This window comes from Ostrinia nubilalis, chromosome 14 (assembly GCF_963855985.1).
Source record: "Ostrinia nubilalis chromosome 14, ilOstNubi1.1, whole genome shotgun sequence".
NCBI classification, from domain to species: domain Eukaryota; kingdom Metazoa; phylum Arthropoda; class Insecta; order Lepidoptera; family Crambidae; genus Ostrinia; species Ostrinia nubilalis.
In genome coordinates this window covers 12,875,272-12,899,099 of record NC_087101.1, presented here as the reverse complement: position 1 = coordinate 12,899,099, position 23,828 = coordinate 12,875,272, and the positions used below count along the sequence as shown (strand labels likewise).

The 23,828-nt window shown below is 36.8% G+C and overlaps 3 protein-coding genes across 3 annotated transcripts; 1 reads left to right on the top strand and 2 right to left on the bottom strand.

Moving 5' to 3' along the window:
- Positions 1-296: 296 nt before the first annotated feature.
- On the bottom strand, positions 297-2,666 carry LOC135078187 (zinc finger protein 577-like). Its single transcript, XM_063972773.1, has 3 exons — positions 2,273-2,666; positions 1,028-1,128; positions 297-656 (listed from the first exon to the last, which is right to left on the bottom strand). The coding sequence occupies exons 1-3, from the start codon at positions 2,380-2,382 to the stop codon at positions 307-309; spliced, it is 561 nt and encodes a 186-aa protein (XP_063828843.1). The 5' UTR covers positions 2,383-2,666; the 3' UTR covers positions 297-306.
- On the bottom strand, positions 2,654-7,624 carry LOC135078342 (myoneurin-like). Its single transcript, XM_063972940.1, has 9 exons — positions 7,425-7,624; positions 6,795-6,979; positions 6,614-6,678; positions 6,113-6,299; positions 5,359-5,990; positions 4,616-5,184; positions 4,355-4,468; positions 2,726-2,871; positions 2,654-2,660 (listed from the first exon to the last, which is right to left on the bottom strand). Exons 1-9 carry the CDS (start codon positions 7,563-7,565, stop codon positions 2,654-2,656), a joined length of 2,046 nt encoding a protein of 681 aa, XP_063829010.1. The 5' UTR covers positions 7,566-7,624.
- Positions 7,625-8,634: 1,010 nt separating this feature from the next.
- Positions 8,635-9,784, top strand: LOC135077899 (protein FAM177A1-like). Its single transcript, XM_063972432.1, has 2 exons — positions 8,635-8,867; positions 9,230-9,784. The coding sequence occupies exons 1-2, from the start codon at positions 8,715-8,717 to the stop codon at positions 9,509-9,511; spliced, it is 435 nt and encodes a 144-aa protein (XP_063828502.1). The 5' UTR covers positions 8,635-8,714; the 3' UTR covers positions 9,512-9,784.
- The last annotated feature ends 14,044 nt before the right edge of the window (positions 9,785-23,828 follow it).

Genomic DNA, 23,828 nt, shown 5'->3' with positions numbered 1-23,828 from the left:
TTTATAGCGTAAGAGGAAAAAATTACGTTGCTATCACCCATATTGGGCCACATTCGGCTTAACACAAGTTTTAGGAAATAAAGCAAAAATTCTAAGTGTTGCCTCACTTTTTCCCGCCAAGTCGTGTTGATCTTTTGTTTTCCAACTAATTCCAACGCGGGAATCGCTGTGTGCCAGCGAGGAATTTACAAGCCCCCTTGTGAAGCGATTACGAAGTTAAACTGTCAGGTCTAGAGAGGTAGATAGATGATACTCAGTAGCAAAAAATAAACTAGGTACATCATTCCAAAATAATAATATATTTCACTATTTAGCTAGCAGTTTTCCGTTGCTTACGGCAACAATCGGCGGTACATTCTCATTCGGCGTTTGTTTATACAGGAACGGCATTTGCACCTTGATGGTAGACCGGTTCATATTCATCATTTCTTCCTTCTTCTTGATACAGGCCGCAGCATTCTCTTGGTGCTTGATCAGGCGTCCCTTCGTCGCGTACATTCGAGAACAGAAGAAGCACGAGTATTGCTTGGCCATCGTCCTCTTGGGCAGGCCTTCCCTCTTGGCTTTGCATCTAACGGCTTGTGTTATGTGTTTTATCAGAGTTGTTTTTTTGCAGAATGCTTTCGAACAGTAGTCGCATTGGAAATGTTTTTCAGCTGGAATGGGAAAAAGAGAGGGTTAAAGAACATAATTCAGTGTTTCAAAGTTGTAGTGAATCGAAATGTTCGCAAATGCAATATCCACTTAACCTTTTCAGCGCCACGTCAAATACAAAAGCCATCACTCTGGACGCCATGCTTCATAAATTATGAAATCAATATAATCATTGTATTCATTATTATTCAGTTTACATAATACTCAATTATTGACATTACATGATCCGATACATGACCTATTACTGACATCATTTTTAAGGTGGATTAATCGGTCGTTGGTCGATTAACCTGATGCACGCATGTATCCGTCATTGGCGTTGAAAAGGTTAATAGAATATACCAACAATAACTTAAGCTTTCTTAGTTCTAACCTGTGTGTTTCCTCATATGGACGACAAGCACGTGTTTGTGACTAAAGCTTCTGGCACACTCGGGCACTGGACACGTGTATGGCCGCTCTCCTGTATGCGTCCTGCGGGAAGAATATTACTTTAGTCATCAATGGGTGCTTGACTCATAAATGAATGCTGCATGGTCATGCCAATGGCTGAGTTCGGCCGAAAATAGCGGTTGTTAGAAATTGTTGGCAATATGGCTAACAATTTCTAACAACCGCTATTTTTCGATTGGCCGAAACTTTAGAATTTTTTCGGCGTGGACACGTTTGCTAACTTCAAGTCACGTTTTCCCATACCTTTTTTTTAGCAGTGATAGCACTTACCGCTAAAAGGACGCCATTTTTCTCACTAGCCCTATTTTCGACCAAACGCCCCCAATATGGGCATTCGTATTTTTGCTTTTTTTACCTACCCGCTTCTGTCTAAAAATTTACCCCCCTATTATTCGCGGATTTCTATACTAGTCTACGAACTGACGAGACGTGTTTAGCACGTTCTGTGGCTGATATGATGATGATGATGTAAAGCCTGGTCCGTGAGCACGTAGAATTTTGTCCAATGACCCCAAGCTACCCATCCTTATCGCTCGCGCGTAATTATATTGCTGTCGCGACTGTGCGACGGGCGCCCGCAGTGAGTGTGCGAGCGCGACAGCAACATAATTACGCGCGAGCGATAAGGTTGAAGCCTTCGTCACCGTGGGCCACGGCATATGCTGAGTGGGGTCCCTTTGCAGTGGGCATCTTGTTGGTGAATGGGTGGCACTGCTCAGTTTACTCTTGTTTTTATTTTTTTCTTGTTCCATTATTATGTGCCACTTTCATGTCTGTAATGAGGGTTTTCGCGAATGAAAGATCCGCTAGATGGCGGGACGTGGATGGATTTTGACATATCTGTCAATGTCATGTCAAAAATAACCAATCATGCAGCATTTGGACCTCGCGTCTACGTATTTCCATCTGGCGGATTTTTCATTCGCGAAAACCCTCATTGCCTGTATTTGTGTGATGTCCATTGTAATAATAAATGTATCTTTCTTTCTTTCATACCTCTGGTGACTCTTTAGCTCCTGCGGCCGATAGAACAGCTTGGGGCAGCCGTCACACTTCAACGTGGGAGGCGCGTGACGCCGCATGTTGATGTTACTCCATGCTAATGTTCCCAGAGGCCCAGTTCAGGATGGGTGTGCAACGTACGCAGCTTAATATTTTATTTTACCAATGGTCCGTGACCCTCACTCGGCGTGGGGCACACTGAAAACCAGCGCCGTGGCCTTCGTCACCGTGGGCCACGGCATATGCTGAGTGGGGTCCCGTTGCAGTGGGCATCTTGTTGGTGAATGGGTGGCACTGCTCAGTTTACTCTTGTTTTTATTTTTTTCTTGTTCCATTATTATGTGCCACTGTCATGTCTGTAATGAGGGTTTTCGCGAATGAAAGATCCGCTAGATGGCGGGACGTGAATGTTGGGTCTGACTGCTGCGTGATTGGTGGATTTTGACATATCTGTGAATGTCATGTCAAAAATAACCAATCATGCAGCATTTGGACCTCGCGTCTACGTATTGCCATCTGGCGGATTTTTCATTCGCGAAAACCCTCATTGCCTGTATTTGTGTGATGTCCATTGTAATAAATCACAATAAATAATGTATCTTTCTTTCTTTCATACCTCTGGTGACTCTTTAGCTCCTGCGGCCGATAGAACAGCTTGGGGCAGCCGTCACACTTCAACGTGGGAGGCGCGTGACGCCGCATGTGCGCCGCGAGGTTACAAGACAGCGAGAATCTCGCGCCACAGGTCGTGCACATGTATTTCTGGAATAGAACATCAGCAATGTCAGTGTGCTTACCATTAAAGGCCTCCACAGACCAAACGCAGGGCAGTAGCAGCGCAGTTTGAATGCGGGCCCGCGCTCCAACCGCGCCGCACTGCAACAGGCTAGTTTCCTAAAAAATTTGTTTAGTCCGTCATGTTTAATATCAAAAAATATTGGACACATATATTCTTATTTGTCAATCTAACAAACAATTACATAGTTATGGTGCGTTGAAGTTCCGCGCGACGTCACAAAGTGCGGCACTTTTAAGCACTCATTGACGTCACGGGCCTCTTCTTATGAACTTTGGCGCGCTTTATCTGTTTAAATTTTCATTAGTTTGAAAAAGTGAAAAATACGTGTAGAGTATTTTTTGATAAGTTAACTGACGGACTAATCAAAACTCTTGCTTTTTGACCCAGGAAACATCCCTACTGCCGAACGACAAACGAGGCGGCGCGGGTGCGGGACAGAAGCGGCGCGAACGCAGGCCCGCGATGTTGTATTACTATGGCGGCCATATTAGCATGACACACCGGACGCAGAGCCGTAGCAGCGCGTTGAAAGCGGTTTTCGAATATTTAAATTTTTGACAACCGCCCGCGTTGCAACTGCTTTGAAACTGCGCTGCTTTCAGTGTGCCTCAGCCGCGCTGCAACTGACCCGCACTGCTTCTGACCCGCGTTTGGTCTGTGGAAGCCTTAATCATCTTTTTAATATCTAATTATGGATGTCCGCAAAGTAACGCCTGATACTATGAGTTTACGTTAGGTGTGCTCGCTAGCGAGTACGTAAAAAAGTCTATGAAGATTTTAGTTCTTAAAGTAGCCGCTAGGGGCGCTGTACAATTTTTCAACATTTAATGTCATTTTTTTACGTAGTCGCTCTTGCTGGGCTAAGATGCGCGCCGTGATAAAAATCTTTACGATGATGTTAGACGACAAATGTATGGGTTTATCGCGTAATACGATAAAATGACGTGATAAAAGCTTATCCTATCCTAGCTTACCACAAACCTTAAACAATTAAGAATTGTGATTTTGTATGTGAATGTTTTATTTTATTTTTCTTTATTAAGGAAACAAACAGCATGAGTTTATACATGTGAACTTAAAAAATAAAAACAGTACAGTAGCCTAATCAGTTTCCACAGATAAACTTTACAAGTTAATCGAAAGTTATGCAGAGTGCAAGCAATTTAAAATCACAAAATATAAAAAATGCACAACAAAACCTTACATTCTTAACTGGATTAAAAAAATCTTTATAATAATAAAGTTTCAATTGACGAAACTGCGCCAACTTCAATTGAAATATTATGTCGATATCACTGTAAGCATCATTATACTTATTACTAGCTCTTGTAAGAAAACTGTTACACTGATTAGTCTTGCAAACGGGTTTAAAACGTGAATTTACGCTATTATGTTTTGTTACTAATATTTTTTCCAAAAAATCATTGAACTGTTTAATTTACTCACATCGTCCTTTTTCTTGTTCACCTTTTTTAACAACGTATTATGGACTCTGGCGTGCTGATTGAGAGCCCATTCTGAAGCGAACAGCAGTGTGCACACTCCACATTTATATTCTCTCTAAAACAGTATACAAAAGTTATCTGATTATCGTATTTTTACCGCGAGTTTGATTATAATTTGGCCACTATGCTCTATTTCGTTTTTATTTTAGTTTAGTTATGGTTAAATAAATTATTTGTAAAGTAACAAAGTCATATTTCATACCTTATCATGAGCTCTAACATGTCTCCAAAAATTGCCTCTATCGTCAAATACTTTGCCACACCGAGGGCATACTTTGGTCCTAATATCAACGTATTTCTTCTTAGGAAACCTAATCTTGTGGAGTCTAGTCAAATGACATTTGAGAGCTTTCTCACTCTGGAATTTCTTATGACATATTATGCAGAAACAATTCTCAAGATCGTATTCAGAATTGACTTCAATCTTAACTGATTTCAAATCTTCCACGTCCACACCGATGTATTCTTCTTGCTCAGTCTTTATATTTTCAGTAATATCTACACAATTTATCACTTTCGCAAGGCTCTCATCGAATTCTTTGACGCCTTTTTGGAAAAAGTCTTCCAGCATATCTATATCACCTCCAACGTCTTCAAACTTCTCTATACATTGTCCCACTTTGTGTGCACTGTTACTGTCATCAAGCTCCAGTTTTTCTCCAAACAGTATGTTGTTGATCATCGGCGTTGACGCACCCGCTGCATCAGGGAATAGTTCAACAGTTGGTGTTGCCACACCAAAATCATCGCTTTTCGTTTCCATTGCTCCTGCTATAAAGGAATATTTACAAAAATGTTACTGACTTTATTTTTATTACAGTTTAAACCAAAATATCTTAACCTCCAGTATATGTAGATTGAAGCCTATGATTGGTTAGACTTTAATTTTAAAACCAATAACAGAATTTAATCCATTTTTGAATGTAATCACAATTAGTTAATTACCTTCAGCAGGTGATACCAGTAGATCATCCAGAGAAATATTTTTTTTATTGTTCTCCAAGGCTTGTTTCAATTTCTTGTCAATGGAGCATTCAGTATTCTCTTTTTTGTTGTCTTTATTGTCAGTAAGTTCAAGCATATTTAGGTCTTCACCATTGCTTTCTACACTTAATTCCACTGAAAAATCATTCAAGACATACAAATGTTTCTTATCATTCTCAGGATCATTTTCAGGGTCAATTTGAATTTCAATATTATCCACAACATTATCTACTTCTTTGTTTATTTCGTCATAATTTTCATTAGGATCTATTAGTACTGGCATGCTGAGGCCTGGCTCAAATATAGGAATTTCTTCATTAACGTCGATGCATTCTTCAATTAAATTATCCTGCATAAAATCTTCTTCTAAATCAACCTGAGTTTTGCCACAGATTTCTTTTAATACCTCTTTTATGCCATTAATACTGATATCTTTGACACTGTCCACATCGTAATTATCCTGCGATGTTGGTAATTGTTTGAATACATCTTTAACATGATTATTTTTTATATTGTGACTAGCTTCGTTTTGTTTTCTTGGTGTGTAGCAATGGTCGTTGTTTATGGATTTTGTGGTAGAGAACGGACTGAAACTGGAATGGAACAGCTTGTTTAATAAAGTAAGTACATAATTAACTGACAAAACAATAAAAATTAAAATAATTTTTTAAGGAGGTAAGTGTGCAAAAAATTAATATTAGATTGTTAATGTTACCTAAAATCCAGCCTGAAGTCAGTATCAATAGAGACGTCATCCTGTAGCCAATGTGAGTCCAACGAGTCTTCGAGCACGTCTGCTTCTTCCTCAATGACCTCTTTTATTATCCTGGCCTCAGTGTCAGGCATCTCCGTACCCTTGAGAATATCAGTCATGAAATTCTGAATGCTTGTACATGTTGACTCTGTAAATAAGATAAGATCAAGCATGATTTTCTGTAATCTAGTTAGTCTATACTGAGAAGATACAGCTATTAATTTATGTGGACTCTTTAAAATTTGTGTTTCAAAAAAAGTAGTTATAGTATTTTACCAAAAGCATAATTCTAAGTTTATAATCAATTTTGCTTTATATTATTATTTCTATAACAATTCTTAAGATTTATTATTATAGCTTTACATTCCACATTTTAACAGTTTTATTTAATTAATCTGTATCTCTTGTTTGTGGCCCCACTTGGGTAAAAATCTCAAGATACTAAACTCATTCATCACTCACCATTGTCATCTTCTTTGTTGTTTTTCTGATTTGCTGGAGTACTATTGCCACTCAATAAGGGAAATCTGAAATGGTATTAAATAAAATGTTTTACTTAGATCAATTAACGTATGATACAATGTAGCAATACATATTAAAGCAAAGAATCTTGTATTTACTAGAATTCTGTTTTAATACTTACTTCAAAGTATCATCACTATTTTTAAGGAATGTGCACAAGTCAACATCGCTAATTTCTTTCAAGCGTAAATAATTCTTGAACCGTTTGTCCGAGGTTCTGCATTGCTTCTTGAACTTGCAAGAGAGCTTCATATTCATGTAGCATTCTTTGCACAAATGGAATGTAAAAGTGTCATTGCGTTTCACCTGGAATGTAAACACAAGGGACATTCATAGTTTATTTGAAAAAATATTGTCATTGTTAGGATCAAGAACTTAGCTTAGTGGTAAGAAAATAATAATTGTTTTAGAAGACCTACAAAAGTATTATGTTACCATTATTATTTTTTATAATATTTAAACTAGAGCAGAAAATGGTTAAATAGTGCAAGCAGCGCAAGACCGTTCACTGTGGGAAACCTTGGGGGAGGCCTTTGTCCAGCAGTGGACGTCATTTGGCTGAAACGAACGAACGAACAAATCCGAACAATATCTACCTAGTGCTAAGTGGGTAGAAAGTTTATTTCTGCTACACTGCTGTCTGAATGACAATAATTACTCCTAACCCTTTTTGGGTTGAATTTCCCCACATAATACTGCTCAATATATTTGTTAGAAATCATTTAAAAATGCAGAGTTACAAAAAACATACCTGTAAGCCGGTGGAGTATACAAACAAACGTCTGTTTTTCTCAGTGTATTGCAACAAATCAGATGGGTCATCATACTTGATTAAACATCCCCTACAGAAACCTTCCAATTGATTGTCTTGACTTATTTTGTCTACGTTCATTTTTCCAATTTCTGTGGTTAAAACAAAATATTAAACGGAAGAACGACTTCCGTGCGTGAAAAATCAAAAAATTAATGACACTGACAGTAGTGGTGACAGTGACACATGACTGAGAGACAGTTGACACCATGAAGCTAAAGATAAAATGGAGGCCACACTTCGAATACCTACTTGAAGCACAATCTATGTATCACTATCTCGCTCTCTGTGGGCAGACTCTCTCTTTCTAAATAAACAAAAAAATATAAATTTGCTCAAAGTCAATGAAACTCAATGTAAAATCTTTATTTCTTGACAAAGATATCATTAAATAATAAGTGTAAATACTGGTAAAACGTTTTAGGAAGAAATTACTGTGAAAAATGTTTACAATGATCCAATGTCAGAAATCACGAAATAAACACACGCGTGGAATCTTAAGTCTCTTCTGGGACACCACGTACTACGGCAACCACGCACTACAAAATTTTGCACCATTTCTTGTGATAAAAAAATGATTAGGTCCTGTAAAAAAATCTCAAACGAAATTAACTGCATAGTAAACAACCGCCATGATGGGCCGGATTGGGCCGATGTTGCCACATGGATGTTGATTCCTCAGGAATTGGGATTGTAATTCCCTGATTCGCCAACACATTAAGCCTAAATGGCCTACAATTTTGTGATTTTTAATTTAACTAGGTAATCGTAGTTCAAATATTTAATTATTTATTTTTGTTTAACTTCTGATTTGGTTAGTGAATTGGCTATTTCGAAGAATTTACTAGGAGATTTAAATAAAGAGATAGCAATACTACAGTCCACACTAAAAAGAGAGGTCGGCCCACAGAGAGTGAGATAGAGATAAGTAGGTATTTGACTCAAGTTTTTGTTCCAAGTGGCCTCCATTTTTACATGAAGTCTCAGCAAGAGTCTTACCACATCTTTACTAGAAAATCAAAAGGAATATCATCACAGAATATTAATAAGACTGCACTGAGGATTCAGCTATATACTGTATATCATAATATTCCTTTGCTTATTCCTGAAAAAGAAAAGAATCGAACCAGCAAAAAAAATTAATCTGTCAAAACAAAGAAATGTAAATAATACGTAAATAAATTCAAGTCGAATCATCACACGAGAGTTTTTAATTAAACAATTAGAAAAATGGAAAACCAGGACAATACCAATGCAGTTACACTAACCATTAACAAACCCGCGAGAGTTTTGCATTTTAGTGATGGCGTAGACGAGGAGATTTTAGAGGAAAATGTTGCAGAACTTGAAAGTAATCCCAAGGCTGAAGAAACTGTGGATCCGGTAAGAAATCGTCTTAAGTTTTTATTTAAACGTACTCCTATCTTTTAATGGATAAGTAAGTTAAGTCGCTTTAGTAATGAAATTGCAGTTTAAATCACCTTTTTAATCCTGCAAAGCGCAAGGTCGCAAGTGACCTACTTGATCAATGATTCATTCTTATTTTTAAACTGTTGTTTGTTTTTGTGACTTCAACTGATTTATATTGATATGACTTCATACTTTCCAGGGCTTAAACATAATGTATTTTAGTTACAAAATAACTTGCATTATAATATTTGGCAGCATGATATTTAACTCAAAGTTGTAATTGTGTGAATGTGAATAAATTAATCTTTCATTGTTGTATTTCTATAATTCTTCAGAAAACACTAGATTGGGGTCCCTGGTTTGGCCATTACGCATGGAAGTCTGGCAACAAAGTGTTGAACGCTGTTGACTATGCCGGAGAGTCACTGGCAAGTTTCTTCGGCATCACCACACCGAAGTATCAAATTGAAATTGATGAGCATGAGCGACTGCAAGAGGAGAAACGGAAGATGGAAGAGGAATCCGCTGGCTGGGTCCCTAAGAATGGAGGAGGGGACATTCCTTTGGTTTTGAACGAGCCTTCAAATACAAAGGATGTGGCTCCTTCCAAAGTCTGAAGATAAAGTTTCGATGAATTAGGCCGCAAATCTATACTTATGCAATACCTAAAGTATAAAGATTATCATTTCAGCAGTCATAATGCAAGCATAATTTTATCGATACTTATGTTATATTTGTATGAATAACTAAATAGATGTTTGTTAAGCTTGTGATATTATCTTCTGGGATTTTATACAAAAATTAAGAAGTGACACTGCAATAAAAAATGTATTTAATTTTATCTAGGTACTTATGAAAGATGTTGTGCAATAATAATATTTAAAAATGTATGTAATTTTATTTATGTGTACAGTCGACAGCATGACAAGCTAAATACTGTAGGATCTTATGTAATTGTAATGGAAGCTATTTTGCTACGAAAATGTTAATCTGATGTGCTGTTCCCTGTATTTCAATCTTATGATTTGAAAAACTTGACAAGAATTAATTATCACTTTACTAAAATCAGTGTATTACTGCTATAATTAAGATTTTGTTAATTTATCAATATTATAGATAAATAGAGTATTTTGTTAATAATTATTTATTTAATGTTAATTAATTTTATTAGTTAACTCCTATAATAATTATGAAGTAGGTATTATTCTTTTGAACTAACTGTCAAACTTTTTCGAAAATAAAATGTAATCTCACAAAAGTTTTTTATTAAAAAGTAAATTCTATAAAAGTTACAAAAATCTTTAGGTTGGGAAATTAAGAAGACAATAAATAAACGAAAATAAATTATTTGCGTCCTTCTTCGCCATCTAGTGTTTGACTATGGTACTTCTTTATCGGTGTTGTGCTTTTAACCTAGTTAGCGCCATCTAGCGGGTAGTAGTTGTCATCACATGAACCCATCATCATGATGCTGTAAGGTTATTATTGTATCGGAACATAACACTAGATGGCGCTATGATATTGTATGTATAGCAATAGATGGCGCTATATTGCCCCTTATTTTTCTTTGAGCATTTATTACAGAGCGTGTTTATTTAATTAGGTTTTAGAGAAAAGTTTAAAATGGTCAGTTTTTTATAATATGCTTAAAATAATTCTTAGGTAATAGAATAATTAAAATGGTTTTTTGTTGTTGTTTGTGATTGATTGTTGACTTGTCTGTTTTTATTGACTTGATTTATTTATTTTTTGTTTATACGGAGCAAGGTTTAATTAAGCTTCGGTATCTAATGTATCCCTATGCGTAAGGTTATCTACATCTGTAAAAATTATGAATATAAAAGTCCTGCTGAGTAAAATAAAACATTTAGTTGGGTAGGAGGTAGCTTGAGTCTGCTATAATGATACCACACTAAACTTTCCAATAAAATTACACCCACTCTTGAATTTTAACCGTGGTCACCTTGAGATAACTCTAATCTAGTCTTTGGTACTTCGAGGACAACAACTACACACGGCTGAGTTTTATTTTCATAAAGAGCTGAAACGACTTTGTACTGTACAATTTGATTTTTATCTTATGTGCTGGAGTTAAAGTTGAATTTTGCTTGTCATCGCGGGATATTATAAATTACTCCCCTGCAAGTTTCGAATGCGTCGTAAGCGCCGTCAACGTGTTGCTTGTAATTTGAACTTTAGCCTTATAAAAATGTGGTTCAAATTAGCTTGAGTATTTCGCATATGTTATTGTTTGTCGGTGTTTAGCATGTGATATGTCGAATGTAAACGGTTCGAGCGGTGTCCGCACAGATCAATATGCGTGTTGCGCGAGGGTGTATAGAGTCGCGCGATTGGCCGCCGTGTGTGGGGCGGGGCCCGTGTGTGAGGCGGCGCGCGTTCGCACAAGCCGAGTTTTGGCGCCAAATCTGGCATTCTATTTTCGAATTTTTGGACCTCGGGTCGAATAAAACAGGCCCACCTCTAAAAAGGAGGTAGATTAATGACATTGTAACTCTATTACCTGTTTGTAATTTTATTTGTTATTTTATTGATCGAAGAGGTAATTGTGTTAAGTCCTTGGGAAAAATGCGAAGAATAATAATAATTAATTACATAGGTAATAATACAAAAATAATGAAAAAGATATCATTTTCATACAAAGAACACACCCATGTCCTTTTCTAGATAGCAATCGGACTATGCTTAATAATAATTATGAAAAACGGAAAGGAAAAGGAAATGAGTTTTTAGAGAGCTAGCAAATAATTTTATTTATTGCAGTATAAAACCCTTTTGTAGTTGATAAAAACTAAAGTAAATGTAAGTGTAGGTACCTATATTTTTGAATACTTAATACAAATTATAAGCAACGGGGCAACATTTACATGCGAATTAAAGAATAACTAATTAAAATTCTGATAGGAAATACAAGGAGGTGTACTTAGGCAAATATTAAGTAAGTAGGTAAGTATTTTTTTACAGTTTACAGTGAATTATGATATTTTACTCGTATAGTGAAAGCTGATTGCCATTTTATAATCTCGTGATCCCAAAACTTTTGGGATCACGATCACTTACATTAGACCGCCATAATGCGATAGACAATTATTGTCTATCGCATTATGGCGGTCTAATGTAAGTTGCGTTTGTAAGAAAGTATCGTACTGTAATATTATTTTAATGAGCAACAATAATACCAACTGTCCTTAGCCACAATGTCGCGATGATTTATGTGAGTTTAGGAGTGTACACGACAAACGCCTTAATTATTAGCTAATTTAATAATTCACTAAAACGCAGGTCATTCCGGGCAATGTAACTTGTATGGCACAAAGGACACGTACCAATTCTACCCGTTTTCTGCTTACAAGGGCAAGTTTTACCATTAGGGTTCCGTGAGAAATAAAAATCTATGAATATTGCAGTGTATCATCATTTTGAAAAAATATTCTTACCGTCTTATTACAAAATCATCAAATCATTAATAACATTAAATCATGGTTTATTATTGAGTCTAGGTTTTGTACCTAAATAAATAAATAAAATAAAAGTTTCATCATAAGAAGGAACAGAATATGCCAATAAAAGTTTTTTAAGCCATTTTACTTAGTGTAGTTTAGTCTAAAATGTTTCAAGCAAGGAAAAGTTTTCTCGAATCTCTCTCTGATTCTTAGAAAAGAAATAGGTAGGTACTTGCTTAAGCTAAGTATACGGAACCTTAACTTCGAATTTGCTTACTACCTTGACCAAAACGGGTCATTCGCCAAAAAAAACTGCAAAATGAAATAGAGGCGTGCACGCGGTCGAACCAGTCCAGTAAACAAACTAGTCTTACTGGTTTCGCGAATTCGGCAGACATGTCGATTTTGTATGGAACCATTGTTTGGACTAGTTTTCGCTAGTTCACGCTCATTGCTTGCAAATAAATGTCGATGCACGCGCTTATAATTAAATTGAATGAAGCAATATTTTATTAAGCATTTATTTTAAGTATTTTATTTGGTAACGACTAGGTAGGTACATACAAGCAATACATTTTGTTAGTTGTATAAATTTGAGAATTTTCTATCACCTAACAATATTAATTGCTTACTTTGGGACTGGATAGCGCTGTGTGAAATTGTCCAAAGATATATTTTAGATTAGTTTTTTCTCTAGTATAAAATTTTGTTAGTTTCTATTTTTACTGAAATTATAAGAGGTACAAAGAGTGCTGAAGTACTGAATAATTAAAGTTTTACAGAATAATATTTGGACAATATTTAAACGGGCACAGATTTTAATTAAAAGAAAGAACAGTTACCTAAAAGTTATTTAAGCGGTTAGGTCTACGTATCAATTATCTAACTAACATGCAGGAAATACAAAAAGTTGGACCGAATCGTCCTCTGGTAGAGTCCAATTTTATTTAACAATTATTTTTTGAATTATGATGGTCGGTGGACCGTTCAATTTTAGTCAAAATCGAAGTTCTATTATTCGAGTTACATTAAAAATCGGGTTGAGTAATAATAATTCCAATCCATATCGGCCAGGTAGAAAATAATTATCTCGATTATTCAAATTTCGCGTCACTTTCTAACCCTACGATATCCGAGCAGATGTTCTATTTTAAACTTGGCGTGCATTCGCAATGTTGTTTATTAAAAAAATCTTTTGTGGCTATTTAAAAATAAAGCTTTGACAATGCCCCATGCAAATTAGAGAACATCTAAATTCCTAAAAGACCGTAAAGTCTTATTTTTTAATTCGCCATATTCAACTTTATTTGTATCGTACAAACGATCAAAGTCCTTTCCGATATGCATCGTTGCAAATATTATTTTTATTACGGACTCTACATTGAAACTTTAACCCTATAGCTCGCGTTTAAAGTTGATATTGCAGCAGCAAGGGGAAGGGTAAAAGTGAAAAATTTGCATACACGGAACACCTTTGCGCTGATCCGTTCTATGCATTTTGACTGACAGTTTAATACTGAATGGGAACGAGGGAAAGTCGTTCGGTAACTATGCTATGCAACTGTTGTAAATAGGGAGTTTTTAGATGTAAGCTCTGGTGGCTTTTTCTGCAATGTTGTAAGTAAATTTTATTTTTTGAAAAGAATATAGCCTATCCACATAATTGTAAATTTTTGGAAAACGGTAGTCGATTGTTTTTGTATTAATTTTGTGTTTATAGTAGCATTTAATTTTGAATTGTTGTTAAAATACCCACCTAGATAATTAACAGGATTCCTTGAATGAGGTGTTTAAATTACTCTTAAGTCTTAAATTTTTCGATCTCCTTCTTAGCAAATGCACAAGCCGTGCAAGCTTAAAAAAGTTTTTCGACTAATTTGCTCAACTAACCCTCAAATGCCGAGGTGAGCTCGTGGATCGCGTCCAAAGCGCCATCTGCATCTTGCAAATTAATAATAACAACAAATAGTTGGCAAGCACCCGCTCGAACATGCAAATGGGACGTGATTCATGGCGCCGGAACACGCCCCGGTGAGGTAGAGTTTAGAAAATGTATTTGTGTACTTGGTTTGTTCTGGATGTGGATGCAGAATTTCATTTAGGTACTATCTTTGTGTGCTGTGCTTACTATCAGTATGTAAATTCAGATTTAAATGACCTATATGTTAGAAGAAGAAGAATAAATAGTTAAAACTAAAAAATGCTTTTAGTGTCTAAAAATGTTTAATTTAATTTATTAAATTGATCTTGGTAAAATGCCGTATTTTCTTAGAGAAGCATTCTTCTCATCGAACTCAAAAATCTTGTAGGAGTTCGTTCGTTCGTTTCAGCCAAATGACGTCCACTGCTGCACAAAGGCCTCCTCCAAGGTTTTCCACAATGCACGGTCCTTGTTGTAGGAGGTAGGAGGGAGGAGGTAGGTTGTAGGAGTAATAAAATGCATATCGTGCATACTTAATGCTTTTCATGTAGGTACTTTTTATAATTTTGTGAAATTGTTTCGACTCGACTTTACATGACTTGTAGATTCATCAGCAAAACGTATTTTCAAAAATAATAAAAGGTGCATCCTTATGTTATTAAAAGAAACCTATGTGCTCCACTTGAGTCCGGTAAAAATATCACTACCAAAGAATAGATACGGAAATCCCCAAACCGGTTCGCCTCAAAATTTGCAAACCCTAAACTGCTGGGGGACACTTAAAAGTTTTAATGCGGGCACAATAGCGGGCATGTGCCCGGTGCCGCGGTGGGCAGCACTGGACAATGGTCTACAGGCGATTAACGAGGGTCACAATGACCGGGGGCAGAGAGGTCATATTTAGGTAGACGGGTTAAGGGTCATCGGGCTCCGGTAAATAGCGTCCGACGAGGAGTGACGGCGGCGGGCCAGTTGGGCAACATGTCGCCGATGACGGGTTGGCAAAATTTATGCGTTTCGGGTGTGTCGATGGTTGCCGAATGCGATTTTAATTTTTTTATTGTCATTTTTGGAACGGTTTTACGGGTGAACGGATACTTGTGTGGCCTACTTTAGCAGCATATTTTTAATATTTTTTTTGCGGATAATTATTGAGTGCCTGAAGTAACTTTAACTGATTGTCGTCTTGATTGATTATGAATAAAAAAAACTTTGAATGAAACAAACATTATTTTATTTATTTATTAATTACGAACTTCATTGTAAAAGCTATGTAAGTAATTATTAAAATTAGATAGTTATTTGGCACAAGTTCGCTTTAAAATAATTTCTTTCTCTCACAATTTAAGTTTTGCAATTTAAAAAAATGCACTGTTTTAACTTTGAGGCATAGCACAGTTTTAATTATTGGCACTCTCAGTAGACTTCCATGATATTTCATCGCTCTACAATACTTGAGCTTCCCATACCATTTCACGCACTATTCGATCATTCAACCAAAACTCCATACACCTTTCCATTTTAATTATACAATCACGAACGGAGTCAACAGATGTAAGAGCCCTCAGCCGCCATGATAATGACATCGCATCGGGAGCGATAGTTATCTGTCACTCGAATAAAAAATAAAACACTCGTAGGTGCCAAGTGTAAAATTAACGATGCTATCTCGTTCTTTTGTCTGGGTTTTGAATGAGACAGATTTTTTATTGTTGATGCATTTATTGGGAGCACTTATTGGTTTCAACGGCGCGATTGTTTTTTGTTTTGCATAGATTAGGACGTTGTTCAATACGAGAGAAAACGATTGTTTTTTGTTTTGTTTTCTACAAATTCATAGCAAGCTTTTTTGGTTTTTTATTCCCGAACTATTCCATTACTCGTTTTGGCAATTGGTCTTGCTTTTTGAGAAAATATAGATGTCAGAGTAATAAAAGATCTTTAAAAAAATAAGGTGAATGACATTGACATTCAAAGCAAGCCGTAAATACATTTAACCAGAACAAAGGACTGCCCGTTACCCAGCATTCAAATGACGTCGCTGTCAAAAAAATATTACGTTACGCGATTGCAAACCTAAATTCAACTTTAACACCGTCATAACGAACCGTCGCGAACCGCGGAGGGTTACCCATTGTGTTCTGTGCATATTAAAAAAATATATTCAATGTTAACCCTTTCGGTGAGTACAAAAAGACCAATTTTGTATGCTAACCCGGAATCTCATTTCAATAAAGTGTAATAAAAAAGAAGATAAAACTTTTTTACCCACGATCCTTTGGGGTCACGTTTTTTTTAACTTAATTTGCAACAAGGTGCATCACGGGGATGCGTTGGATTTAAATACGGGTAGGTACAGAAGCTGTGGGGTCGAGATTTGGTTTTTTTTCCCAGCGAACACAAAAGTTGTTTGACATTGATGTGTCGGTGAAGATGCACTTTCTCAGGCCAGTGTAGAAAGTTTGAAAGGGTTAATGTATCGATCGTATTGATAAATTACAATTGAACAGGTATTAACTTGCTTAATAACTTTTAATAATAACCAAATGCTTTAGACCTGCAGTTGAATTTTAAAATTATTATTTTAAGTGTTAAAAAGGTCAACAGTGATTTTAAGAAATCGTTACTAGTGTAATAGAGATCTGTTTAGTATGACTAATAACAATTTTAGATTTTAACGAGGCAGTATGTAAGTAATACTTAATTAATTAGCTGTCTAGTTTTATGTTTCCATTGTTAAAAGCTCTATATAAATCAGTTTCGTAAAGTATTGTTCGCCTAGTTGCCTTGTTTTATCACTATTTTTATAAGAGCTCACCAAATTATTAATAAGTACTTCTTCTTCTCAGCATCAGCCGATATGTTATCCCGAAGTGGTGGTAGGGCAAGCTGTATTTAGGACGTGTATAAATGCCCTGAAAACGACCTACCTACATGCTAATAAAGAATTTGAATTTGCCCCACCTTATTATCCTGAAGCAGTCATAGGGTTAAATACTGGCATGTAACAAACGCCCGTATTCACAAACATTACTATGAGGTCTCACAGTGCACGAGGACGCCAGGATGACACATGAACCAATCACAGAGCTCTATTTAACGCTGTGCGTTCGATTTGCTGCTTTACTTAAGCAAGCATCGTTTGTAAATACAGGCGAAAGTCTTTTTGTATGTTCAGCAGTGGACTTCAGTCTTGTGGCTGAAAATGTTGATGATGATGATGTGAATTTGATTTTACTTTTACCTTAAATTCAAATTAAAAAGTCGACTGTCGACTGTTAGATACTGCGTCAACTCGATTAAATTAATATGTATACTGAGACGTGGGCAAATAGACGGGCGCGCCTGGCAATTAGTGGGGCAACCCTGTCGCCATGGATACGAGTGTGGTCGCCGCGTGTAGGCACCGAAGGCGGTACGGTCTGCAAAACAAACAGTTATGTATTATTATTATTTTAATCACCATTACTGGACAAAAGTTCTCCTAAAGATCTCTATGATACTGACCGTTGCAGTGAAACACACCTTCATTTAGTTTTTTTTTATTGCAGTCCAAAGAGAGTCAGGGAGAGAGAGTGGAAAGTGTCAACATTTATATTAACGTATTTTAAACGAGTTTCTTGTTCTTCTCAGCACTAGGCCATTTATTGTCCTGAAGCAGTGCAGCAGTGGTAGGGTTATGAGTTCCCAGTTTTGAATTTTTGAATGAATTCTTAAAAACCATCTGTTTGGAAAACGACGAAACCGACACTCCGTAGAGTACTTACTGTGTGGCAGAGTACCTAACCTTTTCCGAGGAAGGAAGAAAATGTTTGGAAGGGATTACGTAAAAAGTGTTTTAGTGTAACCTATTCACTGATTAGATCTCAAAGTACACAAGTTATACTTATTTATTTATTTACTAGATACACCAACAAAATCAGTATATAAATATACAATTACTGGAAATAAATTCCCTCAATTAACATTTTCCACCTTTTTTGCAGACCATACCATCTGCGTGCGTACCTACCTCTATCACAAACGGGCAATTTTAGAGTTCTGTCCTGCTCAGGATTTCCCTTTGCGACGTGTGCCTTCAAACAGGAAAATGTTATCCCCCCACCCCCTGCTTAGTTGACGAGCCATAGGGGGTGGGGTAAGATAGGAAATTCGAGCGGGGGCATAAAGATAGTGGCGCTGATAAGGTGGTAGAGTTTGGGTAGTAGGTAGTAAAATGCTCGTAGATATTGATCTAGGGATGTAGGTGATCAATGTCGTAATGTGTTTAGGACATTACAGCTGGACTTTTCCAGGAGTTTTGTAATAAGCAGCCATTTGACTAGTACAAGAAGCATAGATGTGAGTAATTGTTTTATATGATTAATGAAAATGTCGTTCCCTGAGTGCCCAAACAACTGCACGCAGCACGCAGGATGATTACTGACAACGGCACTCTTATAGCGGAGTTTTGGGTTGACACTGTGTGGGTTTGTTGTCGACACAAGAAGAAGAAGAATGAAAATATAAACTGTAAACACAAAATATAAAAAGAAATGTAAAGCTCTCTCTTGGACTCTATCAAGCTTGTTAGTATGAGTAAAGTTTACTCATGTAACTAAAGGGTACATCTACTTACAACAACACTTTACTTATACACCAGTCAGTGTTCGTAATCATAATCACATCTCATTTGTAAGAAGATTCAACTACGACTCAAAATATGATCCAACCACCGAGATCTTGTAACTTGTAACTTCCGCCACCCCCTAAACATGCGTTAGAACCACCCTTAGACCAAACAGGGCTGGTTATATACAAAGTCGCATGATATACAGCTCTCCTTAACCGGATTACCTTTGATATATTACCCGGTTGCCAATTCAATCTCGGATAGTCGATCTGAGCTTAGATGTGATTGCTTTTTGAGTCAGCCACTTATGTAATTACGAATATCTAACTGACGTGAATACATGATCACGCGTACTATGTCTGGCGGTCTGGCGTATAAGAAGATTAGATAGCTTGTGTAATCAATTTGCTTCGAGCGCTGAGAAATGGATTTTATGTTGTAATGACATTGGGTAGAGTTTAATTTTAAATGATAATGAATGGTCGGACGATTTGCTACGAGCTACGACTACGAGCACTACGAGCTACAGCGCTACGGTGTGGCGAAGCTTGTCGTAGTATGAAGAACTTCTTGGAATTTATTACACGTTCCAAGCTCACTCTAGCAACAATTTGAAAAGTGATGCGAGATATTCCTTTGATGTTGTTTTATAGTTCATCATACTAGTAAGGGACTCCATTTGAAAAAAAAAGTATTCCCAGTAATTATAACCCAGGATATTGACAAGGTTACTTAACAGCATGAAAATTGATATAAGAATCATAAATTAAATTATCATCTCAAAGGCTATAATGATTGAATGTAAGAATTTTTTCTGTCAGGGCAGTGCACTCCATTCCATTTGCATATTAGTTATTAGTACTTGAATATTTTTCATTGTAGAACTATACAACTTGCGGTATAGCGTCAATATCTACGTTTTAATACAAAGCTCGTCACAAACACGTCGCAGGTGGAGTGACGTAGCCACAATACGGAGGGGCATCACACATCCTTTCATCACTTGGCAACGAAGGACAAGGGATGTTGGAAGACATTGCGTTGGATGTGGTGTTTCTATTCATAACCTACACTATAGTATTTACTGTAACAGAACAACGAGCCGCTTTATGATATGTTATGTGAAACACGCTGTCACGAACCAAACGTTACATTTTTGGCCTCTATTGTACCATTTGTAAGAACCTTACATTACATTGAAATACTCGAGAAAATGCTATACTATAAGATTTCTGCAATCTGTACTTCTATACTAATATTATAAATGCGAATGTAACTCTGTCTGTCTGTCTGTCTGTCTTGCTTTCACGCCTAACCGATTTTGATTTTTTGAAATTTAGCTTGAGTCCCGGGAAAGGACATAGGATAGTTTTTATCCCGGTTTTTGAAACAGGGACGCGCGCAGTAAAGTTTTTCTGTGACAGACAAAATTGCACGCGGGCGAAGCCGCGGGCGGAAAGCTAGTTTTCTATATTTCTTTTTCAACCATCTATGTTGCGCTTGGCAATATGTGTCTCCACTCCATACCTAATTCATGGAGCCCAAAAGCCATCAGTCTTCAACATTCTATTTCTGTATGCAGCATCATAGTTGCAGAAGTACATTCGTCAACGCAACATTTTTGTTACATCATACATACGAGATGCCACAGCCCATTAATTGATATGTCTGCAGCTTTTGCCGAAGATCTTTTAGAATTGCATTAGCATAGGTATTAGAAGAACTTTGAAGAATAGTTTCATAGCGGCATATCCAACCAGCAGCGCTCTTCGCTCCGATAGGGCGTGTACACACGAGGGCGCGCGTGGACAGGCATTCGAAATGAAGAGTGCTCCACAACTACGCCTGTCTGCCCTCTCTGCTGCGATAGTGTGGAGACGGCTTTACATTTTATATGTGCGGCCATCGACCTTTATGGTTTGCAGTTGGATTACAGTTCCTAAATGGTTCCTTAGAAAGACTTAGTCAGCCAGTTTAAGGGTCAATAAAAATAAAATTAATCCTTCAGAGGTTAGTTAACGTGACGACTGTACTGTTTAGCTACTTAGACATCTGAAATGCATCATTCTTCATTCCGAAGTTTACCCAAGTATTGACTACAGTAATCATATTATTAATGTAGTTAGGTACAGTTATATCGTAACAGAATTAGAAACTTAACATAAGAATCATAGTGCTAGTGATGATAAATTATAGGCACTTCTTATTTCAGTACATATTTTATCATAACGCGCTTTACGGTCCGTATTCTGTACACAAAATTATCTTCAAGGAATTCCAAGGATAGCATTTTACTATTTAGAGCAGTCACCGGCTTCAATCTTGAGTTTGAATCGAGTTTTTGGCGTACAAAATGCGATACTAAGACCTCTTCCCAACAGTCCTCTTCCATACCATTCAGCCTCTGTCGTCCCCACATCTTCGCCTCTGCCTCCTAATGGAGGACCAGCGCTTATTGGAATACCCGCCGATTGTGTAGCCACAGGAGGGAATGCGTGGCTTATGAACGCTTTAATATGACTTGTCTTTGATCTCGCAGACAATATGGATGTTGTGCTCTCCGGCCGAGTAGCTTCGTGGTCATTATGCGCAGTCATATTTCTTCTTCTAACTTATTATGGTGCATTCTTGTCTATGGTGGTTTGTAAAGTCTGAATCTTTCAGAGTTGAGTTCAACTCAGTTAAACAATACTTAAGTAGAAGGAAATAGTTATAGCGTGAAATATTTGATTATTAAAGTACCTATTTAATGCACCATAAAGCGTCGTAATATTTGACTACAAGTAACCCGGACCGGTCTTTGTGGAAAACCTTGGGGGAGGCCTTTTTCTGACAGTGGACGCCTTTCGGTTGAAACGACCGACTAGTAAATGCATCAAATGATTTAACAAATGCGATTTAAAAATGGTCCAATTGGAAAGGTCAACATGGCTATCTTTTTGGATGTAAACTCTTTGAACTTTTATTAAAGTGACTACTACGGATTTCTTAAGTAGAATTTAAGTAGAGTTTTACAAGTTTTGGTCAAATGAACTCATTTGTCATGCAAAAATAACCTTTAATATTACAGACTAATACAATAACAAGAAGTTGCAGAAAAGACGTGTGCTCACAACTACTCTCATCAAGCAACTCATAAACAACGAAACAGAACTTATTTACATTGCAGGTAGACGATTCGCGGCTCGTCACCATGGCAACGGCAAGATGGCTGCCGTCTGCTGCGGTTACCAACTTCGTCTCTAGTTCCAAATTGTTCCGAGAGTATTTCTGCGCTGTATATGCATAATTACATTATGTACAAGCTATGTACGGTCCCACTAATTACTAATACGGTTAGCAGCGATTTGGGTGTGTGGGCTCGCTTTTTTTGGGTTAGGCAATGGCATAGTGCCTGTACAGCTTTGACAGACGTATAAGGCCGAAAATTTTCAGTACTTTCAAAAAGTTTGCTTTGAGAAACTCTTTATTTTTTTGATCTTGCACAATTTTTATCTTATTTGATGAACAATGGTGGGATTTTTTTCTATTAGTTAAGTAAGAAGAAGTTGTTCTTCAACATAAAAACTATCATGAACAGTATAGTATTTTCTATTTGGATAGGTCTTTACTAAGACGTTTGTTGATAAGTGGACTTCTTTATTTTAGAAGAGAAAAAAAAAGATTTTTCCGTTAACCTGAAATGTTTTGCTACCACTACATCTCCTGAAGGATTAGTTAAGAGGGATTTAATAAGAGTTCCTAAGATAAGTGAGCGCAAGTGCTCTCTATCCGAGTAACACTCGTCGCTGAGCGCTCGGGAGTCGAACCTGCGACCTTTTGACCAACTGAGTGTAAAGTAAGTCGTTTTTTAGTTAATGTAGGTTTATGAGTTGTTTTAATTGAGATTTTAATCGATATGCTCTTGAAGAAACGGTGGTGTCATTACTGTCAGTTTAGTTTCGATGGTTTAAGTAGGAGTAATTCTTCGTTTGATTCCCGATTTAATTACATCTACAGAATCTACACTTAAGAATAATGTATTACCAACCATCGTCATCGCCTTTTTTTGTAAAAAAAAATATTGTAAGCTAAAAATCCTTTAACATGTTTTTGACAGGTCTTTTTTCAGATACGGTTATGGATCCTTATAAGTTCAGCAGCATAACAAGCTACCACAACATTCTGAACTTTTTATCTTTACTATAAAGTTAAAAATTAATTATTTCAGTTTGTTATCTTGCGGTAGGTTGGACTATAACTAGATTTAAGGTACTATCTAGAGCACATTACTAAGGAAGCTTCACGTGAGTTAGTACCAGCGTAGTACTTAATTTGATACGTTACGTACATTGTACTGAATGAAGGCACTTAACTGTGCTACGTAAAGCCCTTTACTGCTCCCGACACGATCGAGGAGGTACTGAGTAAAAACCACAGTCAAATATGAGGAGTAGAACATATCGAGTTTTCCATAAAATACAGACAGAGAGTGGTGACTGAGTTTGTTGCGGCGCTTCTTCTCAGAACTTGCTTCGGAAAATGTTTGTCTCGAAGGAAAGGAAAAAATAATGAGACATGTAAAGGCACATTAAAAGAGCATTTGATGATTTATAAGAACTAATATAACGAGTCTACAAATAAAGATTTTTGACTTTGATTTTGATAAATAGTCCTAAAAACGTTACTAATTACCGTTTTGAGCGCCACCACAACAGAATAACCTGTAGGTTTTTGACATAAGAGCTTTGTACCGCCCTTTTTTGTACTTCAGTCAGGCGAAGGCGAATATCGTTACGTGTAAACAAGGCTTAATATGACGTACTACACTCACTTTACTATGACTCCAGCTATAGAATATCCATAAAAGCGTGAAACTACTTGTATGGCGATGCAATAAGAATGTGATAAACCTACACGAGGACGTTTGCACATCGAATAACAAAATTGTCTTTTATTTC